Source organism: Phascolarctos cinereus, unplaced genomic scaffold (genome assembly GCF_003287225.1).
Source record: "Phascolarctos cinereus isolate Bilbo 61053 unplaced genomic scaffold, phaCin_HiC Scaffold_726;HRSCAF=1367, whole genome shotgun sequence".
Taxonomy (NCBI): Eukaryota; Metazoa; Chordata; class Mammalia; order Diprotodontia; family Phascolarctidae; genus Phascolarctos; species Phascolarctos cinereus.
In genome coordinates this window covers 392,143,468-392,167,822 of record NW_027556098.1, presented here as the reverse complement: position 1 = coordinate 392,167,822, position 24,355 = coordinate 392,143,468, and the positions used below count along the sequence as shown (strand labels likewise).

Sequence of the window (24,355 nt, the reverse complement as noted above, 5' to 3'; positions counted from 1 at the left end):
TCTTCCTGCTCATCCTCACCTCCCAACAGTCCCCATATTCTTTCCCTTTTCCTCATGAGTTGCTGGGGCTTCTTTGACCACCAAGTCCAACCTGTGTCTGAAGAAGCCCTTTACAACGTGCCTAACAAGGGGGTCTGTTAACCTTTGCTTAAAGGCCTTTAATGAGGACTCCAGGGTTACCCAGAGAGTAAGTGACTGAGGCAAGATTCCAACTCACGTCCAGCTTCGGAGTTCTATCCGCTGAGACCTCTTACTGCTGCTGGTTCTGTGCCCTGAAGCCAGGCAGAACAGGTGTAAACCCTGCCGGGAGATGCCCGGCAGGTACCAGCAGTCAGCTCTCGTGTTTCCCCAAGTCTTCTCTAGCTAGGCACCCCCGGTTCCTGCAGCCAGCCCCCCTACAGCATGAACCAGAGGCTCTTCGAAGCTAAACTGGTAACAGAACCAAGTTTGACTGTGTTTCGTCTCTTCTGCCGACCTTCTTTTGGAGGTTCTGGTGAGAAGCATGGTTCCTGAGAGAGGACGTGGGAGGCGCTCAGACAGCCTGTGTGGTCAGTTCCCAAACGGACGGGATGCTGACATGTTGGCTCTGAGGCCAGAGGGGTGGCCTCAGGGGTCATCTGGTCCAGCCCCTCCATTTTCCAGATGAGAATACTGAGGACTGGGGGTGTGAGATGTAAAGGTGATGCTGAGCTCATCGGTTGGAGGCCAAGATGGTTGATTTGAGTTGTTTGTTCAAGGCAGCCAGACAGAGTGGACAGAGAGCTGGCTCCAAGGAAGATACGGGGTCAAGGTCACAGAGGCAGCAAGCATCCATGATGGCATTTGCACCCAAGGCCTCTGACTCATGGGGGTGCCCACTTAGGAAGCTTGCCCAAGTTCACACAGACGGTGTCAGCGGCAAGATTTGAATACAGGGTCTCAGACGTGAGAGGGCAGTGCCTCAGGGAGTTTGTCCAAAGTCACACAAGTAGTCAATGTAAAGGGGGGGAGAAGCGTGCAGGATTTGAACCCAGAGCCACGGACTCTAGAGCCACTGGTCGAAAGCTTTGTGGTCCATTGTTGGGCATGTTCGGGTGGACTTGGGGCACACAGTTGCTACTTAGGAAGGGCGACTGACCAGCAGGAAGCAGCATCACTGAGGAGGTCACCACGGGTGGGCAGCCAGTCAGAGCATGTTGGCAACACAATCTATTGAGTTCCTCTCTTGCTTCGTGCTTCCTCTTCACAGCCAAGGAACCCATCTAGAGGCTGGTTCTGGCCTCAGACTCCCATTCAGGCCAGCCAGTGGACCATTATGTTATCACATGGGTTATTTTCTGGGGAGTAAATTGTGGGTGTATCGGCCAGACACATCTCCGCTCAGAGAGGGGTGAAGATCTCTCACCAAAGGCCTGACTCAGTCTGTGGGAGGTGGAAAGAGACTCTCCAGGGATTTTCCAGTTTCAGTGTCAATAAAAATTTATTTAGTCCATCATTTAACAGGTAATTATGAAGCATCTATTGTGTGCCAAGGCCTTGTAAAGACAAAAAATAAAGAACGAAACAGGTCCTACTCTCAAAAAACAAAGTCTGCAAACCACTGTACAGACATTATTTAACCTGATAACAATGAGATAACATACAGAAGGGGCTTTGCTAACTTTAAAGGCGTAGGTAAATGACAGCTGCTGTTACTGTGATCGTCATCCTCACCACCAACCTATAGGTAGGGGTAAAGCTGGGAATATTAGACTGAAGAGGAAGCTACTGGTATTAAGCAGATTTTAAAACTCGTACCAGCTTATCAGTCTATCCTGAGAAGAAAAGATACTATAGAAGGGTAGCTAGGGGTGGCTAGAGAGAGCTAGCTTTGGAGATGATGATAATAATAACAATAATAATAATAACTAGCATTTATTCAGTGCTTTACAAATATAATCTCATTTGATCCTCACAATAGCATTGGGAGGTAGGTACTGTTATCCCCATTTTACAGGTGAGGAAATGGAGATTGACAGAAGGCAAATGACTTGCACAGGGTCACACAGCTCGTATGTGTCTGAGACTGGATTTGAACCCAAGCCTTCCCGACTGCAGGCCCAGTGCTTGCCACTTAGGTACCTTAAGGTCAAGAAGACCTAAGTCTAAGGTCCCATTTCTGATAACATACTAGCTGTGTGACCCTAGACAAGTCGATTGACCTCCCACCTACCTCGAAGGACTGTTGTGAGTATCAAATGAGATAATATTTGTAAAGGGCTTAGCACAGGGCCTGACACTTAGTAGGCGTTATGTAAATACTAGCTGTTATTGGTACTGTGATTACTTTGAAGCTGAGAGGCAGCCTAGCTTAGTGTTTAGAGCACGGGAGTTTGAGTCAGGAAGACTTGAGTTTGACTGCTGCCTTGGACACTGTGTGACCTCAGGCAGGTCACTTAACTGCTGTCTGCTTCAGTTTCCTGAATTGTAAAATGAGGATAAAGAACAGCACCAACCTCCCAAGTTTGTTGAACTATTCAAATGAGATAACATATGTAAAGCGCTTAGCACGGGGCCTGACACACAGTCGGTGCTTAATAAGTGCTTATTTCCTTCCTTTCTATTGGACTCTGGGCCAGTCCCTTGACTTAAAGTGGTATAATAATGTCTGAAGGGCTAGTGAGACTCAAATGAGTCATGCAAATCTCTTTGCTTATCTCTGTGAATACCTCATCTTCCCTCCTGGGGCTCTAAGTTTTCTGAGAGGCAGGCACCCTGTCTCATTCATCCTTTTTCCTCCCCTAGCCCTGGGCCCCTCAGACAGAACAGACGTTGAAACCCTGGCATTCTGGCCTCCAGGAGCGCAGTCAGTCCGTTGGCCCATAAGACGGACACCTGCCGTTTCCTTTCACAAAGACCCATGACTGGGGTTTGGGGAGGGGGTGGGTGGTCATGTCCTTGGCTCCAGCCCCTGGCCAGCAGTTGTGCTCCAGGATTTGACTATGTTCAGCTAACAGGTGTGACGTGAGCTGTGGTTTCTAAAAACAACAGATGGGATGTGTTGTTCATTTCTCCAGTTACTGTGACCCCTGTAGTAATATTTAACTTCTCCCCCCTCCTGTTCCCCCTCCTCATCTGTTTTTTTTTCTGTCCTTTAGGCAATCCCGAATGCTAGACAAGTTGACCGGGTCTCCTAGCAACCTTCTTTAGGAACCTTGCCGGTGTTTGATTAGAAAACAGGACAGAAGGCCTGCAATTGATGAGTTTACCTTGGGAGGACATCAAAAGGTGAAGTCAGACGCTAGCATGGGTCAGAAGGTCACCGGAGGAATAAAGACTGTGGACATGAGGGACCCTACGTACAGGCCCCTGAAACAAGAGCTCCAGGGCTTGGATTACTGTAAGCCCACACGGCTGGACTTGCTGCTGGACATGCCCCCCGTGTCCTACGACGTCCAGCTGCTCCACTCCTGGAATAATGATGACCGCTCGCTCAACGTGTTTGTGAAGGAGGATGACAAACTTATCTTTCACCGGCATCCGGTGGCCCAGAGCACAGACGCCATCAGGGGGAAAGTGGGGTACACCCGCGGGCTGCACGTGTGGCAGATCACGTGGGCCATGCGCCAGCGTGGCACACATGCGGTCGTGGGGGTGGCCACGGCAGATGCCCCCTTGCACTCCGTCGGGTACACGACCCTGGTGGGTAACAACCACGAATCCTGGGGCTGGGACCTGGGGCGGAACAGACTGTACCACGATGGGAAGAACCAGCCGAGTAAAACCTACCCCGCCTTCCTAGAACCAGACGAGACTTTCATTGTGCCAGATTCTTTCCTGGTGGCCCTCGACATGGACGATGGGACGCTGAGCTTCATCGTCGATGGGCAGTACATGGGCGTGGCCTTTCGGGGACTCAAGGGCAAAAAACTTTACCCAGTAGTAAGTGCTGTCTGGGGCCACTGTGAAATACGAATGCGTTACTTGAATGGACTTGATCGTAAGTATTGGCTTGGCTCTTTCTACTTGTGGGGGAAACTCTTCTTCTTGGGAGGGCCAAAGCCATAGCTCCCCAGAAGCTGGTGCCCAAGATCCCAGCAGTAAACAATGGCATATTCTACCTCTGACTGCTTACTATGACCGCCTGTGTGACCACTGGCCCTCTGAGATGAGGTGACTGTACTGGGTGGCTTCTGAAGTCCCTTTGGGCTCCAGGTCTCAACTTATAATCAGTCACTTGAAGACAAGGGAGTAGGACCAGGTGGCTTTAAATATTTCTTTTGACTTATAATTTCTGAACCTATAGAGAGCCCAGGATCAGGGATGAGGAGCCTACAGTCTTGAGGCCACATGTGGCCTTCTAGGTCCTTTGATTGAGTCCAAATTTTACAGAACAAATTCTTTTATTAGGGGGATTTGTTCTGCGAAGTTTGGATTCAGTCAAAGGGCCACACTTGAGGACCTAGAGGGCCACATATGGCCTCGAGGCTGCAGGCTGCCCACCCCTGGAGGTAGTAGTGAGTGTGTAAGAAGAGAAGAAGTAACTCTTCGATATTTTCCTCGAAACTAGAAACACCCACTGGAGCCCCCTAGACTACTTTGCAGTGTGGTATAGTCAACGGTACTCAGTCAGATTCCTACTAGCTGTGTGACCCTGAGAAAGTCACTTGACTTTGGTGCCTCAGCTTCCTCATCTGTAAAACAATGGAGTTGGACTGGATGACTTTTAAGAGTCCTTCCAGCCCTAAGTCATTGATTGGATAGTTCTGGATCCCTCTTCTCCCTCGAATTCTAGAAATTCCAGAATGAAATGACAGGTATTAGAAACATGAGCAAAAGAAGAAACAAAATTATCCTTATCTTCAGACACATGTGGTGATTTAGCCTAAAAAAGCTCCAGAGAATTGGCAGAGAAACTAATTAAGACCATTTTTAACTTCAGTAAAAGAAGCAGGATATGAAAAGAATGCACAAAATCACCAGCATTTCTTGCATACTAACAGAAAGGCAAGGAAACGGAGAAATTCCATGAGGAATAATTGCAAAGCGCGCAGAATACCTGGGAGTCCACCTACCAAGGCACACAAGGGATTTATTTAAATGCAACTACAAAGCACTCTTTACCTAAATAAAAGGAGGGGCCATGGTGGCTTAGAGGGTCAGTCTGGGAGACAAGAAGAGCTGGGGTTCAAGTCATTTTATGAACCTGGGCAAATTACTTAACTTCGCAGTGCCTTAGGCAACTCTCTTCCGTCGTTCAGTCAACTGATTAATAACCATCTATTAAGCAGCTGCTGTGTGCCAGGCCCTGTACTAAGCTCTTCAAACTGATGAGTTGCAGAATAGAGGGTTCTGCACCTGGTAGGCATCTGCGCTGGTGCTGGACTCTCTCACTGGGAGTTCCCTTTATCAAAAAAATTGCAGGTCCAGTTCAAAAAGAAAAGAAAGATAGGAAGATTAACTAAGTGGAGGGAACATGTCATTGTTCATGGTTGGGCAGAGCTGATATTTTCAACTCATGAGTCACCTTTTTTCTTGCATCTTCATAGCCCCATACTGTCGGAAGGTGAGGTTACATCTGTGTCTCACCTAATAACCCAACCCTGGTGGTTGTCCCTTTTATCATCTATCTCCCCCAGAGTTCCTTCCTAACTCATCATTGGTGCGGTTATCACTGAGGAGTAGACAAATTAGTCATTGGGTGGAGCCAGCTGAGAGGCCTTCCTTCTTGTCTGGCTGACTTGTGGAGCGTGAGTATGTTGGAAATTGACAGTGGACGCTCAGCGCTGAAAGAGAAATCTCCAGGGAGAGATAACGCTAGCTGTCTTTGTGTATTTGAAGGGCTATCTGTCACACAGAGGGACCAGGTTAGTTTTCTGATCCCCCTCGTTTAAATACTTTACAGTTCTGAAGGCTTGTGAAATGTCTTTGGGCAAATGGTCTTTCTAAGGTGCACTAACACCTCCTCCCACAAATAGCACTCATATAGACATAGAGAACTCGCAGGTGAGGAAATGCTCTTTTCCCATGCAAGTAGTCATTTTCTCTGCATCTTATATAGAGTTGCCTAGACCTGAGAGGTCAAGTGACTCACTCAGGGTCACGCAGCCACTAAAGTATCCCAGGTGGAACGGAACCCAGACCTCCCTGGCTTCAAAGCCAGCCCAAGCCTTGCCGCCTCCCTCGTATTGATGTAGCATTTGAAAAGCGCTTTACGTGTATATTATCTCGTTTGTGGAGACAAGCCACATTTGTGGGCGCGTTAAGGCGATCTTGGCAGGCATGCATTTCTTGGCTTGGGTGATGGTCGAAGCTGCCACCTGGCTTTCCAATGATAGAGGCCTGGGCTTGGTGAATTGGTGAGCATCTTCTTTGCTTTCCTCCTGGCCGTGGTGGTTTATGATCCCCTCCCATGCTCATCCCACCCAAGGATGGGTGATGGCCAGCAGTGCAGACCTTCCTGTGAAGCTGACCTTGGTGGGCTGGGAGCAGGTCTGGGCTGGCGCCTCCAAGTTCTGGCCTCGCTCTCCAGGCCAGACACAGTGGTGCATGCGGTCTCCAACCCTGGTCAGGGTTTTGGAGGCTGAATCCAAATATTTGCCCTTGACTTGGGTGTCTTGGCTCTCTTATCATCGTGTTCCACTCTTCCACTCCCATCCCACCCCCAAACTACAGCCTTCGAGAGAGGAAAACAACCGCATGATTGGATGTGGGTTGAACGTGTCGCTGTCACTGTTATTGTTTTAATTTTACTGTGGAAACCTTCTCCCTCCTCCGCCGCCCCCACCCCTCCTGAGCTTTGGCTGGGATAATGAAAACAAGTCCGACCGCCGTGTCTGCGGCTTCCAGAGCAGCTCTGTCTTGACCTGAAACAGCCCCAATACCCCCGAGTCATGAGACTCTCTTCTGGGCAGAGACGGCCACCCGCTGGGGAACCCGGGTTAGGGAAACCAGTGAGGCAGATGCCGAATAAATGGGCTGTTTTCAGTGGTGTATTTCACACCCAGGCCATGCCACCCTTTGGGGAAGGGAGACAGGTTCGAATCTCAGCATCTTGCCCCATAAGATGGAGCTTGAACTAGGTGACCTCAGAGGGCCCTGCGAAGGACCCAGCACTGGATTTGAAGTCAGGGACGATGGGTTTGAATTCCAGCTCTGCCACTTAACTCTCTGTGTGGCTTTAGGCAGATCACTGGAGTAAGTCCTAATAAATCTAGTAAATATTAAATCCTAGTAAATCTAGCACATGCCCGTGTAAAATGAAGGCATTGGAATAGAGCTGGTCTGCCCCCAGATCTGTGAACCTCTCCTTTGATTGGAGAAAGTAAAAACACGACGGGTCCTCTTGACCTCAGAAGCGCCTCAACCCTGAACCTCTGCGGCCCGCGTCCTGGGTGACTTCAGACAAATGGAGTCTTCTTTAAAATGAGAGGTCGGACCAGACGGTCCCTTCCCATGCCGAGCCTCCGGTCCTACTACTTTACAGGCAGATGAGTGTGAGGCAGGAGAAGGTTTAACTAGCCACGAGGGCCCCGCGGGAAAGTGGAGTTTTCAGATTTGAAGACCGCGGCTGACCGGGGAGGGCTTGTTGCCTGTGGGCAGTCCCCGGATCGGCGCAGGAGATGAGGAATTGCTCCTTGGCATCGTGCTAGCGCAGTGTCCCACGCTGGTTTGCGGGTTCGTCCTGTTTTCGTTACTTGTCCCCCCGCCGGGAAGGATGTGCCGGTTTCCCAAGTGCAGGGACAGCAAGGGGCCCGGGCTGAGTCAGGATGACCATCGGCGTCGTCCTGGAGAGCAGCATTTCCAGGCGCTGCCGATGACAGCTCATGTTTCTGCTGCTGCATATCTGGCCAGCCTGGACTCGTGTCAGCCGGGGAGTCGAGAAGCCCGGTGATCCCTTCCAAAAAGTGGCTGGAACGTCTCTTCGGTGCTCCCGTGGTGGCCTTCCCTCTGGCTGGAGCGGCGGAGTGCCGAGGGAAAAGGACTGGGGGTCAGACCTCCCGGGTTCTGCTTGTACTCTTAACGTGACTTTGGTCCAGTCACTCTTCTCTGGGATTCACTTTCCTCATCTACAAAATAAGGGCTGGACTAGTTGACCTTTAAGAAGGCCCCTTCCAGCTTTAAATCTTAATTCAATTCAATGAGCATTTATTAAGCACCTACTGTATGCCAGGCTCTGTCATGACCATGGCCCCAGTGCAGTTCCTGCTCTTGAGCCTAAGTAATGGGTTCAAATCCCACTGTGCAACCCTGGGCAACTCATTTTATCTTTTTCAGCCTTAGTTTCCTCATCTCTAAAATGGGGGATGCTAGCTGTTATCACCATTATTATCATATCTTGCCTCTGACACTCACTAGCTGGGTGACCCTAGGCAAGTCATTTCCCTCAGTTTTATTCATAAAGTGGGAATAGTTCTTATGAGAAAGGCAAACTTGAAAGCACTGTCTCACTAGTACTAGCACTCTCATCACCTGGCCCTGCTTTCAAGGAGCTTGACACCTGGGAGGGAGAAGAGATCCCAAGTGTCTGTGAGATGAGGTCAGAGTTTGAATCCTGGTGCTGGCGGTGTTTACTCCCTGTGTGACTATGGACAGGTCACGCTCGCTAGGCCTTAGTGTTGTCATCTGTAAAATGAGGGGTTTAGGTCAGAGGCTCTGCAAGGGAGGGCCTTTGTGGGATAAAAGTTCTGGACCCGAGTCCGTATCCCGACTTCGGGGCTCAAATAGGGATGTTTGTAAAGTGCCTTGCAAACCCTAAGGTATGACATAGATGCTGACTATTACTCCTCCTGCTCTAACTCTGCGGTCTGCAGGATCCCCGTGATCATGGCATCACTGAATGTCTCCCGCCATCTAGTTCAGGAATTCTTTCTTTAATAACCTCAACAAATCTTGACTGGAAGACCTCTTTTGATGGGGAACTCACTACCTGTCATCAAAGCCCGTTTCACTTGGGGGCAGCTCTCATTCTTGAAAAGGTTTTCTTTTTTAAAAATAATATTTTATTTTTTCCCAGTTATATATAAAAACAATTTTTAACTTTTTTTCCCCCAATTTTGAGTTTTTAATTCTCCTTCCCTCCTTTCCCCCTCCCTGAGATGGCAAGCATTTTGATATTGCATGTGCAGTCATGCAAAACATATTTCCATATTGGCCATATTGGGGGTTTTTTTGGTAAGGCAATTGGGGTTAAATGACTTGGCCAGGGTCACACAGATAATAATTGTCAAGTGTCTGGTCTGAGACCGCATTTGAACTCAGGTCGTCTTGACTCCAGGGCCAGTGCTCTATCCACTGTGCCATCTAGCTGCCCCCATATTGACCATATTGTGAAAGAAAACACAGACCAAAAAACAAAAACAAAAACAAAGAACCAAAAAAAAACCTCATGAAAAAAGTAAAGTGAAAAATAATGTTTTGATCTGCATCCAGACTCCATCAGTTCTTTCTCTGGAAGTGGAAAGCATTTTTCATCATGAGTCCTTTGGAATTGTTTTGGGTCATTGTATTGCTGAGAAGAGCTAAGTCATTCACAGTTGATGATCCTTGCAATGTGGCTGTTACTGTGTACAGTGTCCTCCTGGTTCTGCTCACTTCATTCTGCATCAGCGCATGTAAGTCTTCCCAGGTTTCTCTGAAACCATCCTGCCTGTCATTTCTTATAGCACAGTGATATTCTATCACAATCTCATCACGACATACCCTCAATTTCCAGTTCTTTGCCATGACTAAAAGAGCTGCTACACATATTTTTTACATAGAGGTCCTTTTCCTTTTTGTTTTTTGCCTCGTAGTGGGATAACAGGTCAAAGGGCATGCACGGGTGAAGGTCTTCCTTTCATCAAGCATTGGTCTGCCTCTGTGCAACGTTGGGATTAGGGTTGAGGTTCTGCAGCCTAGCGGACAAGGCCTATGTAATAATTCCTTGCTCTTCCCCGGGATAGCCCTTTGAGATACTCCAAGGTACCTGTCACATCCCTTCTCTGCAGGCTAAACATCTTTCTTCATTTAACAGCCGAGGAAACTGAGACTCCCAGAAGTTCAGTGACCTCACCAAGGTCACACAGCAATTTAGGGTTAGAGCTGGTTCTTGAACCCGGTGTCCTGATGCTTAGTCTTATTCATAGAGGCCCCCCCCACCTCTGCCAAGGCCATGCTCATTGCTAAGCTTCGAGGTGGGTCTGGTAGCCACCCGCTCCTTCAGCAGCTCCCCTTGTTTGGGGGCCTCCTTTGTACCCCTCTGTGCCAGGACCACGCTTTCTCTGGGGTTCAAGGCAGGCCCATGTGGGAAGCCACGAGAAGGGGCAGTCTTCCCTCCAGGGTAGCTCTGGCGAGCACCAGAGATGACTGCTGATTTTGGGGGGAGATGTCGGCCTAATCCTCGTCCCCAGGGGTGGAGGGAGGACTTGGACGGCCGTCCCATGCCGGATTCGCCTGCTGTTCTGGGAAGCGTCGGGAGGATGAGCCAGCCCTGGACAGAGGAGGCGGCTGTTATGACTAATTGGTGATCGTCCTTATGCCTGGGGGACGGCGTTTTTTGGAGGAGAGATGCATCCCTGGCGGCAGCAACCGGAGAGCCTGGGGACACCAGACCACGCGCCATGTGCTTCCCGCGTAGGGTTTTGGCGGTGCTGGGATAGCCTGTGCCCTCCCTAGAAACGTAGAAAGAAAAAAGTTGATGTGTAAACATGGGCAGAGCTGCCAAAGCCTTCCAGAGGGAGACTCCCAGAATTTTGGGATTTTTCCCACACACACATGCACACACACATACACACACACACACGGGTCTTCCTCTAACGAGACATGTGTATGCTCGGAGGTTTTTTTCCCCTGCCTTCTCAGAGCAACATTGGAAAGTCATCATGGATTTTTGCAGAGTCCTTTTTGGGGTGTTCTCTGATTTCATCCTCACAGGGTTCCCTGTGAGGAGTTCGGTGCTGCTGGCAGTATCGTCACCGTTTTACAGATCCATCGGTCATTTGTCAGACGGGAGCAGTGACGGCAGCCCCATCACTGGGTTGTCGTGAGAATGAGATTAAATAATATATGTAAAACATTGCAAACCTTCAAGCAATATGTGTGTGTCTGGGTAATATCCTGGCAGTAATGTTGATGATAATAATTATATAATAAGTACATTACAGAAAAATAGGTTGGAGCTAGTTTCCGAGAGGCTTTAAATACTAAACAGGAGTTTATATTTTATTCTGGAGGTGGCAGGGAATTATTGACTCTCAGAGAAGCCGAAGGGATGAGCCCAGGGTCACAAAGCCAAGTAAGTATCAGAGGTGGTATTTGAACCCAGGTTTCCCTGACCTTTCGATCCAATACTCTTTCTGCTACTTCATTACACTTTCCCACAAACTCCTTCCCCGATACTTTCCTTCCTGCCCCCTCCCACATCCCTGCCTTCCTCATCCTCTTCTTATAATCCATTGTTTCCTTCTAAACACAGATGCCATCTCCTACATGAGGCCTTCTTGAGCCTCTGATTACTAGCACCCTCCCCCAAAACCCCCCAAAATTGGCATTTTATCTTCTTATTTGTGTGTATATTTTTATGCCCCAGGTAAATGTAAGCATCTTGAGGGCAGGGACTGTTTGAGCTTTATCTCTGTATCTCTGGGGCCTGGCCCATTAGTAGGTGTTTAATAAATGCTTCCTGACCAACCACTTGGTACACAGTCGGTGCCTAATGAGCGCATACCTGCGTGTTTGCTTGTTAGCGGCTGGACCAGAAGTAATCCCTCATTCCAGTGTTTTCACTGCTATGCTGTGCACACGTACGTCCCGTTTCTCCCGTGTTTCTTATTGGTCAGAGAGGAGCAGGAGGGAGAGGGAGAAGCACCTCATAAGAGCATTTGGGGGATTTTTAAAAACAGGTCACCAGGTAACTTTCTTACTGAAATGAGGAAGTCTCCGTTCATACTCTCTTCCAGTTCCCTAAATGAGTAGCAGCCACTAGTTCATTTCCTAGTTTCTCAGCATCCTCCTCTAGCGGGCTTCCTAACTGCCCTCCCTACACTCCCCTGTTACCGTCCTGTAATTCACGTACATCCCAGCACCTAGAACATAACTGGAGATAATAAATGCGTGTTGATCAGTCCTGTTAAATGGATGGGAGCCTTTGTAACTTCACTCCACCTTGGGAGGGAGGAAGGAAATAAGCATTTATATAGCGCCTGTGGTATGCTGAGCACTTGACAAATATTAACCCTTGAGCTACTATGGCTCTTCATTCTGCCCTTTGAGGCCAGACAGAACAAACTTGATCCTTCTTTTCAGATATGTGAACACAGCAATCACGTCCCCCCCGAGCCTTCTCTTTTCCAGGCTAAACATGTCCGATGCCCTTAATTAGTTTTCAGATACCATGGACTTAATTCAACTCATCCTTCTAGCCCTCAGAGATCTTTCTAGATCCTGACTCTGCCATCCCTTCTCAGTTTTGTATCGTTTGGAATTTGATAAACTTTCATCTGTGCCTTTAATTTTTTTTTTTTAAAGCACAGGGCCAGGTGCGCTTCCTTGGTATGCTCTCCTAGAGCCTTCATGTCATGGTAACTTCGAGCCATTAGTGACTATTCTTTGGGTTTGGCCATTTAAACCAGTTCTGGATTCACCCAAGCGTACTGTCCAAATGTAGAAACCATTCTTAGTTCTGGGACTGAAGAGGAAGCAGCAGCAAAACAGATTTGGCTTGTGCGCCATAGTTTGCTGACCCCTGGTCACTCCATCTTATCCACAAGGATAGCACGAGAGATTACACCAATGCCTTGTTGATGGCAGGGTCACCTAGATGTAGGTTATCCTTTAGATATTTGCTGCATCAATATACCGGTTAATAACCATGTCAGATGAGATGAGATTAGTCTGGAAAGACCTGTTTGTGGAGCCTTAATCATTCTTAGTGATCATCTCTTTTTCTAGCTATTCCCTACCTATGTCTAATTTGTTATAGTTTTTTTTTTTTTTAGAAAATCTTGGTCACAAGACAGAACATGCCAGGGAGGATAGTATACTGAAAAACAAAAGCATATGATTTGAAAACAAAAAAATTAATAAAAAGATTGTGTGATTAAAGTAACGATAATACATTATAGAATTTTGTCAGGAATCGGAGCTAAGGTCATTGAGCTAAACATCTCTTTAAAAAAGGGATGAGAATAATTATCTGGGGGATTCAAACTTGAGACCTCCCAGTTCGGCTTTCTTTGTACTGTGTGCTTTCTCTTGACTTATTTTAAATAACCTATCCTCAAAACATGCAGGGAACCAGTGGTGACGGGCCTTGAGTTTGCTTTCTATAAAAATCAGCTGGAGGATCTGGGGGTGTTTAGTCTAGAGAAGATGAGGGAGGAGGGAAGAGGTGGGCGATGACAGCCGCCTTCAAGTATTTGAAGGCCTGTTCTGTAGAAGAGAAGATATGTTGGTCCTGATTTCTTTTGGCCCCAGCAGGTTGTAAGGAGGCAGATTTGGGCTTCATGTCCCAAAAAGTTTCTCCCAAATTAGAGCGGTCACAAGAGAATAGGTGTTCTCGGAAGGGAATCTTTTGGGTGGAATCACTGGAGGATGCTTTCTTTCGGTCTCAGAGGCTCTTGGTTAGAATGATCTTGGGTTGACTTACTCTGGGCATCTTCCATCAGTCCCTGAGACAGGGAAGTGAACAGAGAGACCACGTGTGTTGGCAGTGGGTAAGTGAGCCACAAGTCAGCAGGCACCTGCTGTATGCCAGGCACCAGACTAAGCAATGGGAAACGGTTCCTTCTCTCAAGCAGCTCCCAAGTCTAGGGAAGACGACATGCAAACAACGCGTACAAGCACGAGAGACAAAAAGACTTTTAGCAGACGTCCCAGGAAGGTCTCAGGGGCTCAGGACTCTCAGACTCAAAGGCTCAGGACGTATCAATTGTCTTCCAGTTTGGAAGGCGTGTGGAAGAGGGATTGGAAGAGGTATCATTACTTACTATTTGATTTATTATCAAATGAGATGTTTGTGAAGCGCTTAGCACAGTGCGTGACGCCTAGTAGGCACCTAACCAATGCTTGCTCCCTTCCCATTGGCACAGTGCCTGGCACACAGTAGTTTTTCCCTTCTCCCACCCTACCCCCTTTCACATACCTCTCCCTGCCCCCGAATTAGGAGCAGTGGGTAGAAGTTGAAAAGAGGCAAATCGAAGTTGGATCTAAGGGAAAACTTCCTTCCCATGAGAATTGTTCATAGGCAGAGGGGGCAGCCATGAGAGGTAGTGAGTTCCCCATCACTGGAGGTGTCGAAGCCTGGACAACCACTTGGATGTGTTACAGAGTGGATTCTTGTTAGGATTTTGGCTGTTAGGTTTCCCATATCCCTTCCCACCCTTGAGATTCAGCAAGATAGCACTGGGGAAACACAGAGAGTTTTTAACCTCCTCCACGACACTACGCCTGGCTTGTTCAGTCGTATCCTGTGGATGGTGAAGCCTGAGACAAGCCACACTGTGGCCTCACCGGCTTTGGTAAGTGTGGGGGCATTGGAAGAGGTAAGAGATACCTGGCCACGTCGTGACTTCAGGCTCCCAGGCACCATCCCATGAATGTGGATTCATTCCTCCTGTTAGATTCTGGTTTTGACGCTTTAATATGTGAACTCATAGCAAAGGCTCCTTTTTCCACGAGCAAAAAGATTCCCGTTCTCGTGGTCTTTGTCCCCATTGAATGGCCCGGAATGAAGGGCATCCAGCATTTATAGAGCACTCGAGATTTTGGGGGGGTAAAGCACCCACTTTCCTTTCATCAGAGCTGAAGGGAGCTTTGAAGGTCCATCCAGACTCCTCGTTTGACAGATGAGCAAACTGGGACCCAGCAGCTTGGTTAAGGCCATTCGGTCCAGACCACCAAACATTTATTAAATGTGAAAGGCATCGGGGATACACCAATGAAACAGACCACCCCTGCCTTGCCTCTGCATGTATAACTTGGCACTTAATAAATGCTTGCTGACTTTTTGTATTTTAGACTGTGAGTTCAAGCAGGCAAGACTTGCCTTTTGCCTTCTGGGTACCCCTAGTGCCTGGCACACAGTAGGCACTTAATGAATGCTTGTGGATTGATAGACCATTTATCTACTTTGTTGCACAGGGAATTTTTTCTTGGATGAGGTTGCCTTTGAGGTACTCGCAACTGAAATTCTGCGATTGTCCATTCTTTCAGTCCTTAAGACCCTGAGTATAAAGAGAGTGTTTCCAGTCCGTGCTAAAGTCAAGACGTCACCCTTGTGATGTCATTGGTCCTCTTCAAGAACGAAGGACCCTGGGGCAGCTGGGTGGCACAGTAGACGGAGCACCGGCCCTGGAGTCAGGAGGACCTGAGTTCAAATCCGGCTTCAGATCAAGCATTTGACACTTACCAGCTGTGTGACTCTGGGCAAGTCACTTTAAACCCCCCCCCAAAAAAAAGTATGAAGAACCCTGATGTAGAGCTGGAAGGAGCCTCAGGATAGCCACCATAATAACACTAGCTAACATCTGTGTGGTGCTTGCTATGTGCCGGGCACCGTGGGAAGCTTTGTGCAGTTAACATCTCATTGGAGCCTCCCAACAACCCTGGGAGGTAGATGTCGTTGTTAGCCCTATTGTACAGATAGACACGCACATGCACACACACTCCCTCCTGAATCTAAAACCAAGTGTTCCTTTCACTGAACCGTACTTCCCTTAAGGTCATACAGGTACAAGGTAGGATTTGAACCCAGGTCCTCTGACCCACAGTCCAGCATGATCTCCAGAGCTCCTTTCTGCCCTCAATGCAGGCAGCCGTGGACTCATTCAGGCAGGCTTCCTCTGTTCTTCCCCAAATGTACTCTCATTCCCTGCTCCCTCCCGCCCCTGGCCACCTCGCCAGTTGGAAAGGAAACATCTGTGGATTTGGCTACTGGGAGGATTCGGGACAGGGTGTTCCTTGATAGGAGAGTCAGCCCACCCCATGTTAGCGAGAGCTAGCTTCAGGAACACCAGCTGGGTGTCCCCACCCTGCCCCCCAACAACAACACACCCCATGGGGATTGGCGAAATCCTTTGGGGTGACCGTGTGCTGAGATGGAAGTAGGAGAACAGCGTCTGCGTGTCAGTGACCCAGAGCAAGATGACCCCGCGGGCACGAGGAGCCGAGCCAGGCCCTGCTAGAGCAGGTTGTCTGAGGTCCTCGGGGCTTCTGTGCTGGCCTCAGGCCTCCTGGGCTGGACAGACTCCTGGTGATCGTCCACGAACCTCCCAGGGAAAGAGGGAGGCGGCAACAGACTCTAAACCCTCTGAGGACAGGAAACGTGTCATTTCTCTCTTCGTACCCCCGGCACCTAACACAGTGCGTGGCACAGACACAGTTGGTGTTTAATAAATGTTTGCTGATTGAGGTGCCCTGAAAGGATGGTCAGATCTGAAGTTGAGATTTCATTTGGTTTGGCCAATCAGATATAAAACCACAGATCCTGAGAAGGGACAGATCTCAGTTGGCATCTGTATCCACCCTGGCCCTCCCCCCAAAAAAAATTCTTCCTGGGGCAGCTAGGGGGCACAGTGGATAGAGCACCAGCCCTGAAGTCAGGAGGACCTGAGTTGAAATCCACTCTCAGACCAAACACTTGACACTTACTAGGTGTGTGGCCCTGGGCAAGTCACTTAACCCCAACTGCCTTAAAAAAAAAAATTCCTCCTGCAGTGTCCCCAACAAAGGGATAGCGCTTGGCACAATGCCAAGCACAGAACAGGCACTTAATAAGTGGGATTGATTGGTTAAAGTGGTCCTCCAGCCTTAAGCAACTGCCTTCCTCCCAGTGTGGCCCCTTCTAATCTTAGGAAGTGTTTCTAAGCGTTAACATCAAGCCTCAGTGGGTCTCTTTGCGGCCTCCCCCCATTGTTCAGCTGCGTGGCCTCTCCAGGACCTACATGCCCTGTTTGTGTATCGCAGTAGCCCTTGAGAAAAGGGCTCAGAGAATCTATGGGTGTGCCCAGAGGGAAGGTAGAGGCCAATACTTGTTGGGTTGCATTTGGGACCTTTCGACGGGATGCTCCCATCCCGCCTGGTACCATCTCTGGCATGTATGATAAGACTGGTATTGCTTTAAGGTTTGCAAAATGCTTTCTAGACTTCTGACGTATTGTTGGCATCGCTGTTTTATGAATGAGGCAGACGCAGATAAGATGACTTACCCAGGGTCACACAGCAGTTAAGTGTAAGAGGTAGGATTTCAACTCCAGTTCTTCCTGATTCCAAGTCTGGTGCTCTATGGGCAGCTAGGTGGTGCAGTGGACAGAGCCAGGTCTGGAGTCAGGAAGATCTGAGTTCAAATTCCTCCTCAGACACTTACTAGCTGTGAGGCCCTGGTTTCTACTTTTTTTTGGGAGGGGGCTAGGCAATGGGGTTAAGTGACTTGGCCAAGGTCATACAGCTAGTAAGTGTTATGTGTCTGAGGCCAGATTTGAACTCAGGTCCTCCTGACTTCAAGGCCGGAGCTCTATCCACTGTGCCACCTAGCTGCCTCAGCTGTGAGACCCTGGGCAAAATCAGTTAACCTCTATTTGCCTCAGTTTCCTCACCTATAAAATGGGAGATAATAACAGCACCTACCTCTTAAGATTGTTGTGAAGATCCAAAGAGATAATATTTGTGAAGTACTTAGCACACTGCCAGACACACAGTAGGCACTTAATAAGTGCTTATTCCCTCTACCCACTATGGCACCTAGGTACAGCTCCTTTTTATTCGAGGTCGTTGGGTTACAAGAGGGACAGGAACCTCAGGGTCCATCCTAACCTAACTCCTCTTCTCATTCAGAAAGGTTGTGTTCTGAGCTAGAATCTCATAGTTAGAAGAGACCTTGGAGTTTATCGAGACCAGCAGTTCATAACAGAGGTCCACACACATTCTGAGACTTGGCCTGTGGGTAGATCTCAAGAGAGAGCCTGAATTTGAGGAGGGAAAAATATAACTGGTTTCCTTTATAATTTAAGTATTTTAAAACATGCCTCTGAGAAAGGGGTCCATAGACCTCACCAGATGCTCCAGAGCACCTGGTCTCTGCCGACCTGCACTTGGAATTCCCTTGACAAGTGGCCGTCCAGCACCAGGGTGAGGGAAGAGCCTGGTGCCTCCCTGGCAGGGCAGCTCCTTCTACTCTGGCTGGCATCCTCCTCCAGCCTGAATGCCAGTGTCTGCCAGAAGTACTTTTTAGGGAGCCAGTCTCTCTGTAGCTTAGCCTGTCTTAAGATGTCGACTCTTGGAATTGGAGAGCCAGTCAGGAATGTGGGCATCACAATTAGTCACCAGGTGTATGTATGTATTCATATTCATTCTCTCTCTCTCTCCCCTCCGACCCACAGCTGAGCCACTGCCTCTGATGGACCTCTGCCGTAGGTCCGTCCGCCTCGCCCTAGGGAAGGAGCGCCTGAGTGAGATCCATGCCCTGCCCCTGCCAGCATCCCTCAAGGGCTACCTGCTCTACCAGTAATGTGCCAGCTCAACGCCTGCCACCATTTGGGAGCAGGAATCAGGAAATCCAACTGTGCAAACCCACTGAGCCGCCACTGGGGTCCACAGCTCCCCCTTCACCCTACCTGTGCCCTATCAGACTCCCCTCTTCCTTCATCTGGCTGTTCCAACCTCACGAGCCAAGATTTCCTCATCCTTTCTTACACTCCAGTCTTCCTCCAGATAAAGACAGACCCTAAAAGCAGGCTCATCTAGTCTTCCTCACTTGGAAATGGCCTCTTGGAGTGTGGGCAGACGAGTGCCCTTTGTATATCTGGATTTTATTTTCCTGTCTTAAAAAAGAGGGACTTTGTTTCCACAGAAGTAATGAGGTATGTCCTGGTCGACTCCAGGGGTGGGAGTACGGAGCCCACAGCTTCTGCCCAAACAGGACAAGACGTCATCTCCGGAGGATTCCAGGGCTCGATGATGGCCAGTTGGGGAAAAGTAGCCATACTGGCAGTGAGGAGGCCGGAAGCATCGAGGGTGCTTGGAAATTGACCGATGACTTCCCTTGGGTGGCAAGCGTGGAACCTCGTGGGTTACTCCTACACAGAAAATGCCGCCATTAACAAAGCTGACAATGCCAAAAACTCATTCTGGACACTTAAGAAAAATAAAGGAAAAAAAGAAAATGGGACCCTGGAAAAAGGCCGGAAAGCAACTAGTGTCATTCCCTAAGATGTTGTCTCACCCTGTACTCTGTATTTATTCTTTCACCAACAAAAATCGATTTATTTATTCCATATAGAAAGAAAACATATCCCTTTCTCACCAATGTGTGTCTTGTTGCTCTCCCATCCTTCCCACCCTCCGTGTGCTGCATCACCTGCCCTTGGCCAAGTGGTGTAGTTATGGGTATGAAGGCTTCTTTGGTGGGTGGTTTTTGTTATCTTGGCCTGTAGCTCCAAGGGGAGGTTCGGGTTGGGTGAGAAGCTTGCCAGGACAGCTCCTTCTTCAGGCTACAGGTTTCACGTGCAATAGTGATGCCTTCAGCGGTCCCCTGAAGCAGCTCTAACAGCCTGCCACCCTCCTTCATTGCCTCTTACCTCTTGGCCAGACATCCTTGCCCAGGATAGTTAGACATGCTGTTGTGATAGGGTTTTTTTTTTGTCCTTCGGTTGTTCAAATGTCTCAGGTAGGCTGCCATCGCCATCCTCCCCAGCTTTGGTAATCTGAGAAAATGTACGTTTTTGGTACTTTGTCCATTGAGGAGGAGGGAGAGAGAGAGAGAGAGAGCGAGAGAGAGAGAGAGAGAGAGAGAGAGAGAGAGAGAGAGAGAGAGAGAGAGAGAGAGAGGAGAGAGAGAGAGAGAGAGAGAGAGAGGGAGGAGAGATATGCAGGCAGTAGTTAGGTTCTTTACCAACATCCCCCCAAGCCAGAATGGAGAATCTGGAATGTTGGTCCTGAGAGCAGACCCAACATCTAGGCAGGTCCCCAGTTCAAATGTGTCTCCCCCAGTCACTTCTTCCTGGCAACTCCTCCACGGTGCAGGCTGAGATGCGGCGCCCCACCCACCCACCCCCACCCCTTTATTTTGCACATTTTGTTAACTTTGAAATCAGTTTTGGAATCCAACTTTTGATTCAGTTCTGTACAGGTACAATAGATGACTTTATTTGTTTAAAATGTTTAATATATATATATATTTGTCTATGTAAGAGATGTTTCGAGCAGCTGCTGTTGGATAACCTTTTTTTAAAAAAAAAATTCTACTTGGAGAGTATATTTTTAAAAAGCATAGAGTTGGTGCCAAGCCCACGTGGGGAGCCAACATTGCCTCCCCCCAAACCGTTACTATTTGTTGCTGTTATTTTTTTAAGGAAGAGAAACACACACACACACACACACACACACACACACCCCCGTCAGATGATAGGTCTCTTGCTCCTTTCTGTTACAGGGTGGGACACACACTCGAGAGAGAATTCACCACGCAGAGTCCATCAATGGATGCCTGGCCCCGGTTGTCTTCCACCGACACTGGAAATGTTGCAGTGTCACCACCCCCCCAATCTCCCACCTCTCCTCTTGTTTCAGGTTCAGCCCCCTCCCTCTGTATTGCCGTCCCAGTACATAATTGCTTTGTTTGGTTTTAAAACTCCTTTCTATTTTATGGCTGTAGAAAATACTCAGTAACCTAATAATAAAACAAAGTTTGTTAAATTTGAATTCACTTGGATAGTTTCTCTTTGGGTCTTGGGGCTGGGAGAGGGGGCTTCCCGTGACCTTTGGGACAATGGAGAGGTGAGCCCCTCGGAGGATGAGGCAGGTAAAGGGAAGAGGCTGTGAATCGGTCTCCTTGCCCCACTCCTGTCCTTCCAGTACTCTGCTGCCAAAGTGATTTTCCTCCAACATCTGATCACGTCACTCCCTTATTTTAAAAAGTCCTCTCTAGGGGCATCTGTAGTGCCCCTAGGATAGGAGGTGACTTTCCGGGTTCTGCCTTGAAAGCCTCCTACAGTGTGACTGCCACCCACCCACCCAGAGTCCACGTGCACTCAGCACACTGTAGACCGTTCTGCCGAAAGAGCTGTTATCACCTATCTCAGCCTGCCTTCTGTCCCTCCCTTTCCTGCACTCATTGGTGCTCGAGCCAGACAGTCTCAGCCCAACGGGGCTGCTTGTACGTGCTGAGACATCCTTTCTCACCTCCAGCCTTTGCACAATGCAGTTCCCTTACCTTGGCATGTTCACCCACCTTCCTGCCCAAAGCACAGCTCATGGGCTGCCTTCTACACAGGCCCTTTCCTGCTCCCCTGAGCTGTTTTGATGTATCTGGGCCTTCAGTCAGGAAGACCTGAGTTCGGATGTAGCCTCAGTCACTGACGGGCTGTGTGACCTTGGGCAAGTCACTTAACCTCTGTCTGTTTCAATTTCTCTGACTGTAAAATGGCATATACACACATACTGAATGAATGAAAGGTGGGGACAGCTAGGCTGGCACAACAGACAGAGTAATAAGCCTGGAGTCAGGAAGATCTGAATTCAAATCCAGCCTTGGACATTGACTAGCTGTGTGACCCTGAACAAGTCACTTTTCTCTGCCTCAGTTTCCTCAACTATAAAGTGGGGATAATAACAGCACCTACTTCACAGGCTTGTGAGGATCAAATATAGCTTTTGTAAAGTGCTTAGCACAGTCTCTGGTACATAGGAGGCACTTAACATTTCCTCCCTTCTCCAGAAATTAGCATCTTTTTTGTGTTTCCCTGTGTACATGTTGGGATCCCCTCCATAGACTGTCAATTCCTTGAAATCTGGGACTTTTTTTTTTAATTTTGCATCCCCAGTGCCCAGTACGGTGTCAGGCACATAGTAGGAGCTTAATAAACGTTTGTTGAATTGATGTTGGCTGCTCCTGAGTGCAGAAGGCTCCATACCCCCAAACAGTTTATTCTTCAGGGAGTTGGAGGAAGGGGGGCAGAGCTCTGCCTGTGAGGCCGAAAATTCAAATATTGCCTGTTCCAGACATTTCGGGGGAGGGAGTGGGGAAAAGGGTGGTCTCGAATTATTTTTAGGTTGGAGTTCATGTCTGGGTTGCCGTAGAACAGGAGCTCATTTTTAAAGGAGAAGGAAGGGAGGGGGTGGGGCGGGGTAGAGCAGGAGGTTGGGGGGGTGCTGGCATAAAGGAAAATAAGACTTTTTGTTCAGCTGGGAGGCTTCTCGCATAGCAGGTCTCTGTGTTTGAAAGGAGCTGTGTTCATAAAACCATCTGAGCAGACTTGGCACGCATGGCTGGAATGAATCCTGCTGAGCACCACCAGGCTGCCTCCTCCTCCTCCTCCTTCTCCGCTGCCCTGATGCAGATAGCGGCCCCTCGGCCTGGCCATAGATGGGAAACGTTCCCGTCTCTGGTCCATCTTGCTCGTGCACATGGCCTGCTTTCCCTCGCTCGCCCTTCCCTTCCTCTGTCTTTCTCGAGAGGTGGAATGTGGCCTAGGCTGAACCATAAACTATGCTGGGGAGGGGTCCGAAGACAGAGCAATTAGGCCCCGCTCGGGCCCAGACACCCAAACATGGTTGGATTCGAGCTGCAGGGAATATTTGAAATAAATGACCTGCCGAGGGGGCCAGAGTTGTGTTCTGTTTTATGGATGCCACCATGGTAACCAGAGAGGAAGTCATGAGATGGGGATTGGGCCGGAGAATCAACAAATGATGTCCTGCCTTAACCGGCCCCAATGAATCAGCTTGCTCTCCCTTGCTGGGGCTTTCTCATGGACTCAGCTGCTTGGCAGGCCCCAGCCGAGCTGTCGGGCCTCAGAAACAGCCCCTCTCCCCAGCTTCTCTGCACACTCAGAACATTAGCATTTCCCTGCCTGGGACGTTTCTCAATGGACCTTTTTTTTTTCCTTTTAAAGGAGAGGAGAATTCGAACACAAAGCTGGAAATTTTCTTCCTTCTTTAGACAGCGTGGCTGAGCCTTAACTGCTTCCATTTTCTTGTGGGGAGGAAATATCCTTGGGGGCTTGGGGGTGGGGGTGGGGAGCATCCTTGGTGGAGGGCTGCTGGCTAGACCAGGGTTGGTGAACACTGGCCTTCCCCCGTCTCTGGGCTTCCCCTGCCACATGACTATGCCAGGAGGAAAGGAGGGCTGGATTCAGAAGTCCGGGCCCTGGTTCTGAATCATTGTCCTTACCAGGTGACCCTGGGCAAGTCACTGAACTTTCGGTTCACTCGGCCTGCCCGCTCTGTTTTTGTTCAGTCACAACCCACTCTTTGTGACCCCATTTTGGGGTCTTCTTGGCAGAGACACTGGAGGGGTTTGCCATTTCCTTCTCCAGCTCATTTTTACAGGTGAGGAAACTGAGGCAAGCAGCGTGGAGTGCCTTGACAGCTAATAAGGGTCTGAGGTTGGATTTGAACTCAGGTCTTCCTGACTCCAGGCCCAGAGCTCTATCCACTGCACCACCTGGCTGCCCTGCACATAGTAGGTGCTTAATAAATGCTACTGTTTCCTCATCTATACAAGAGGGAGGTTGGATTAAGTCGTCTCTGGGGTCCCTACCAGCTGTAGAATGATGGAGATAGAGTGGGAAGTGTTAGATTGAGTCAGAGGCCCTGAATTCGAATCTTGCTTACTACCTGTATGACCTTGGGTAAGTGCCTGGACCTCGTTTCTTCATCTGTAAAACAGACTTGGACTAGACACCCTTTGGGTTCTCTTCCAGCTCTAAATTTGTGAGTGTAGGAGCAGCTCACCTGGGACTTCTCCCAACTCCTGCTCCTTCAGCTCTTTCAGGAGGAGATTTTGAAATCATCCCCCAAGTACAAGTTTTAATAAGTACAAAAATGGAGGGGCAGCTGGGTGGCGCAGTGAATAGAGCTCTGTCCTTGGAGTCAGGAGGACCTGAGTTCAAATCCAGCCTCCGACACTTAACACTTACTAGCTGTGTGACCCTGGGCAAGTCACTCAACCCCAATCACCTCACCAAAAAAGCAAAAAAAAAAAAAGTACAAAAATGGGATGTCAGGGTTGTAGGCATTCCCTTCAATGGTGCTGATCTCCACCCATCCGTGGCGGCCTGTCCACAACAAGAAGCCAATGAGCATTTATTAAGTGCTTACTGTGTGCCAGGCACTGCTTATCCTGAGGTGCCCTTAAATCATTAAGGCCAGGCCAGGGATGACCCAGCGTACACCAGGGAAGACTGGTTTTCTATGCCCATCCCACCCAGCCACTCAGATGGTACCATGTATCCAAAGTGCCAGAGATAACCAGGGCCCCTAGAGGCAGAGGGTTGGGTGGGCACCTACCTAAAAACTGGACTCTGGCATAGTCATACGCAGCAAGATGGCACAGCGGGTGGAGCTAGGAAGACCTAGCTGTGTGACCCTGGGCACGTCACTTAACCTCGGATTGCCTCAGTTTCCTGATCTGTAAAATGGA

General features: G+C 49.0%; 1 protein-coding gene across 2 annotated transcripts in view; it reads left to right on the top strand.

Moving 5' to 3' along the window:
• SPSB1 (splA/ryanodine receptor domain and SOCS box containing 1) overlaps nt 1-20,634 on the top strand; it is a 90,560-nt gene extending 69,926 nt beyond the window's left edge. For both annotated transcript variants that reach the window (XM_078145689.1, XM_020974411.2), the window contains 2 exons: nt 3,117-3,958; nt 18,315-20,634. In XM_078145689.1, the coding sequence (XP_078001815.1) occupies nt 3,265-3,958; nt 18,315-18,442 (822 nt within the window). In that variant the 5' untranslated portion in view covers nt 3,117-3,264 and the 3' untranslated portion in view covers nt 18,443-20,634. The remainder of the gene's footprint in view (nt 1-3,116; nt 3,959-18,314) is intronic.
• The last annotated feature ends 3,721 nt before the right edge of the window (nt 20,635-24,355 follow it).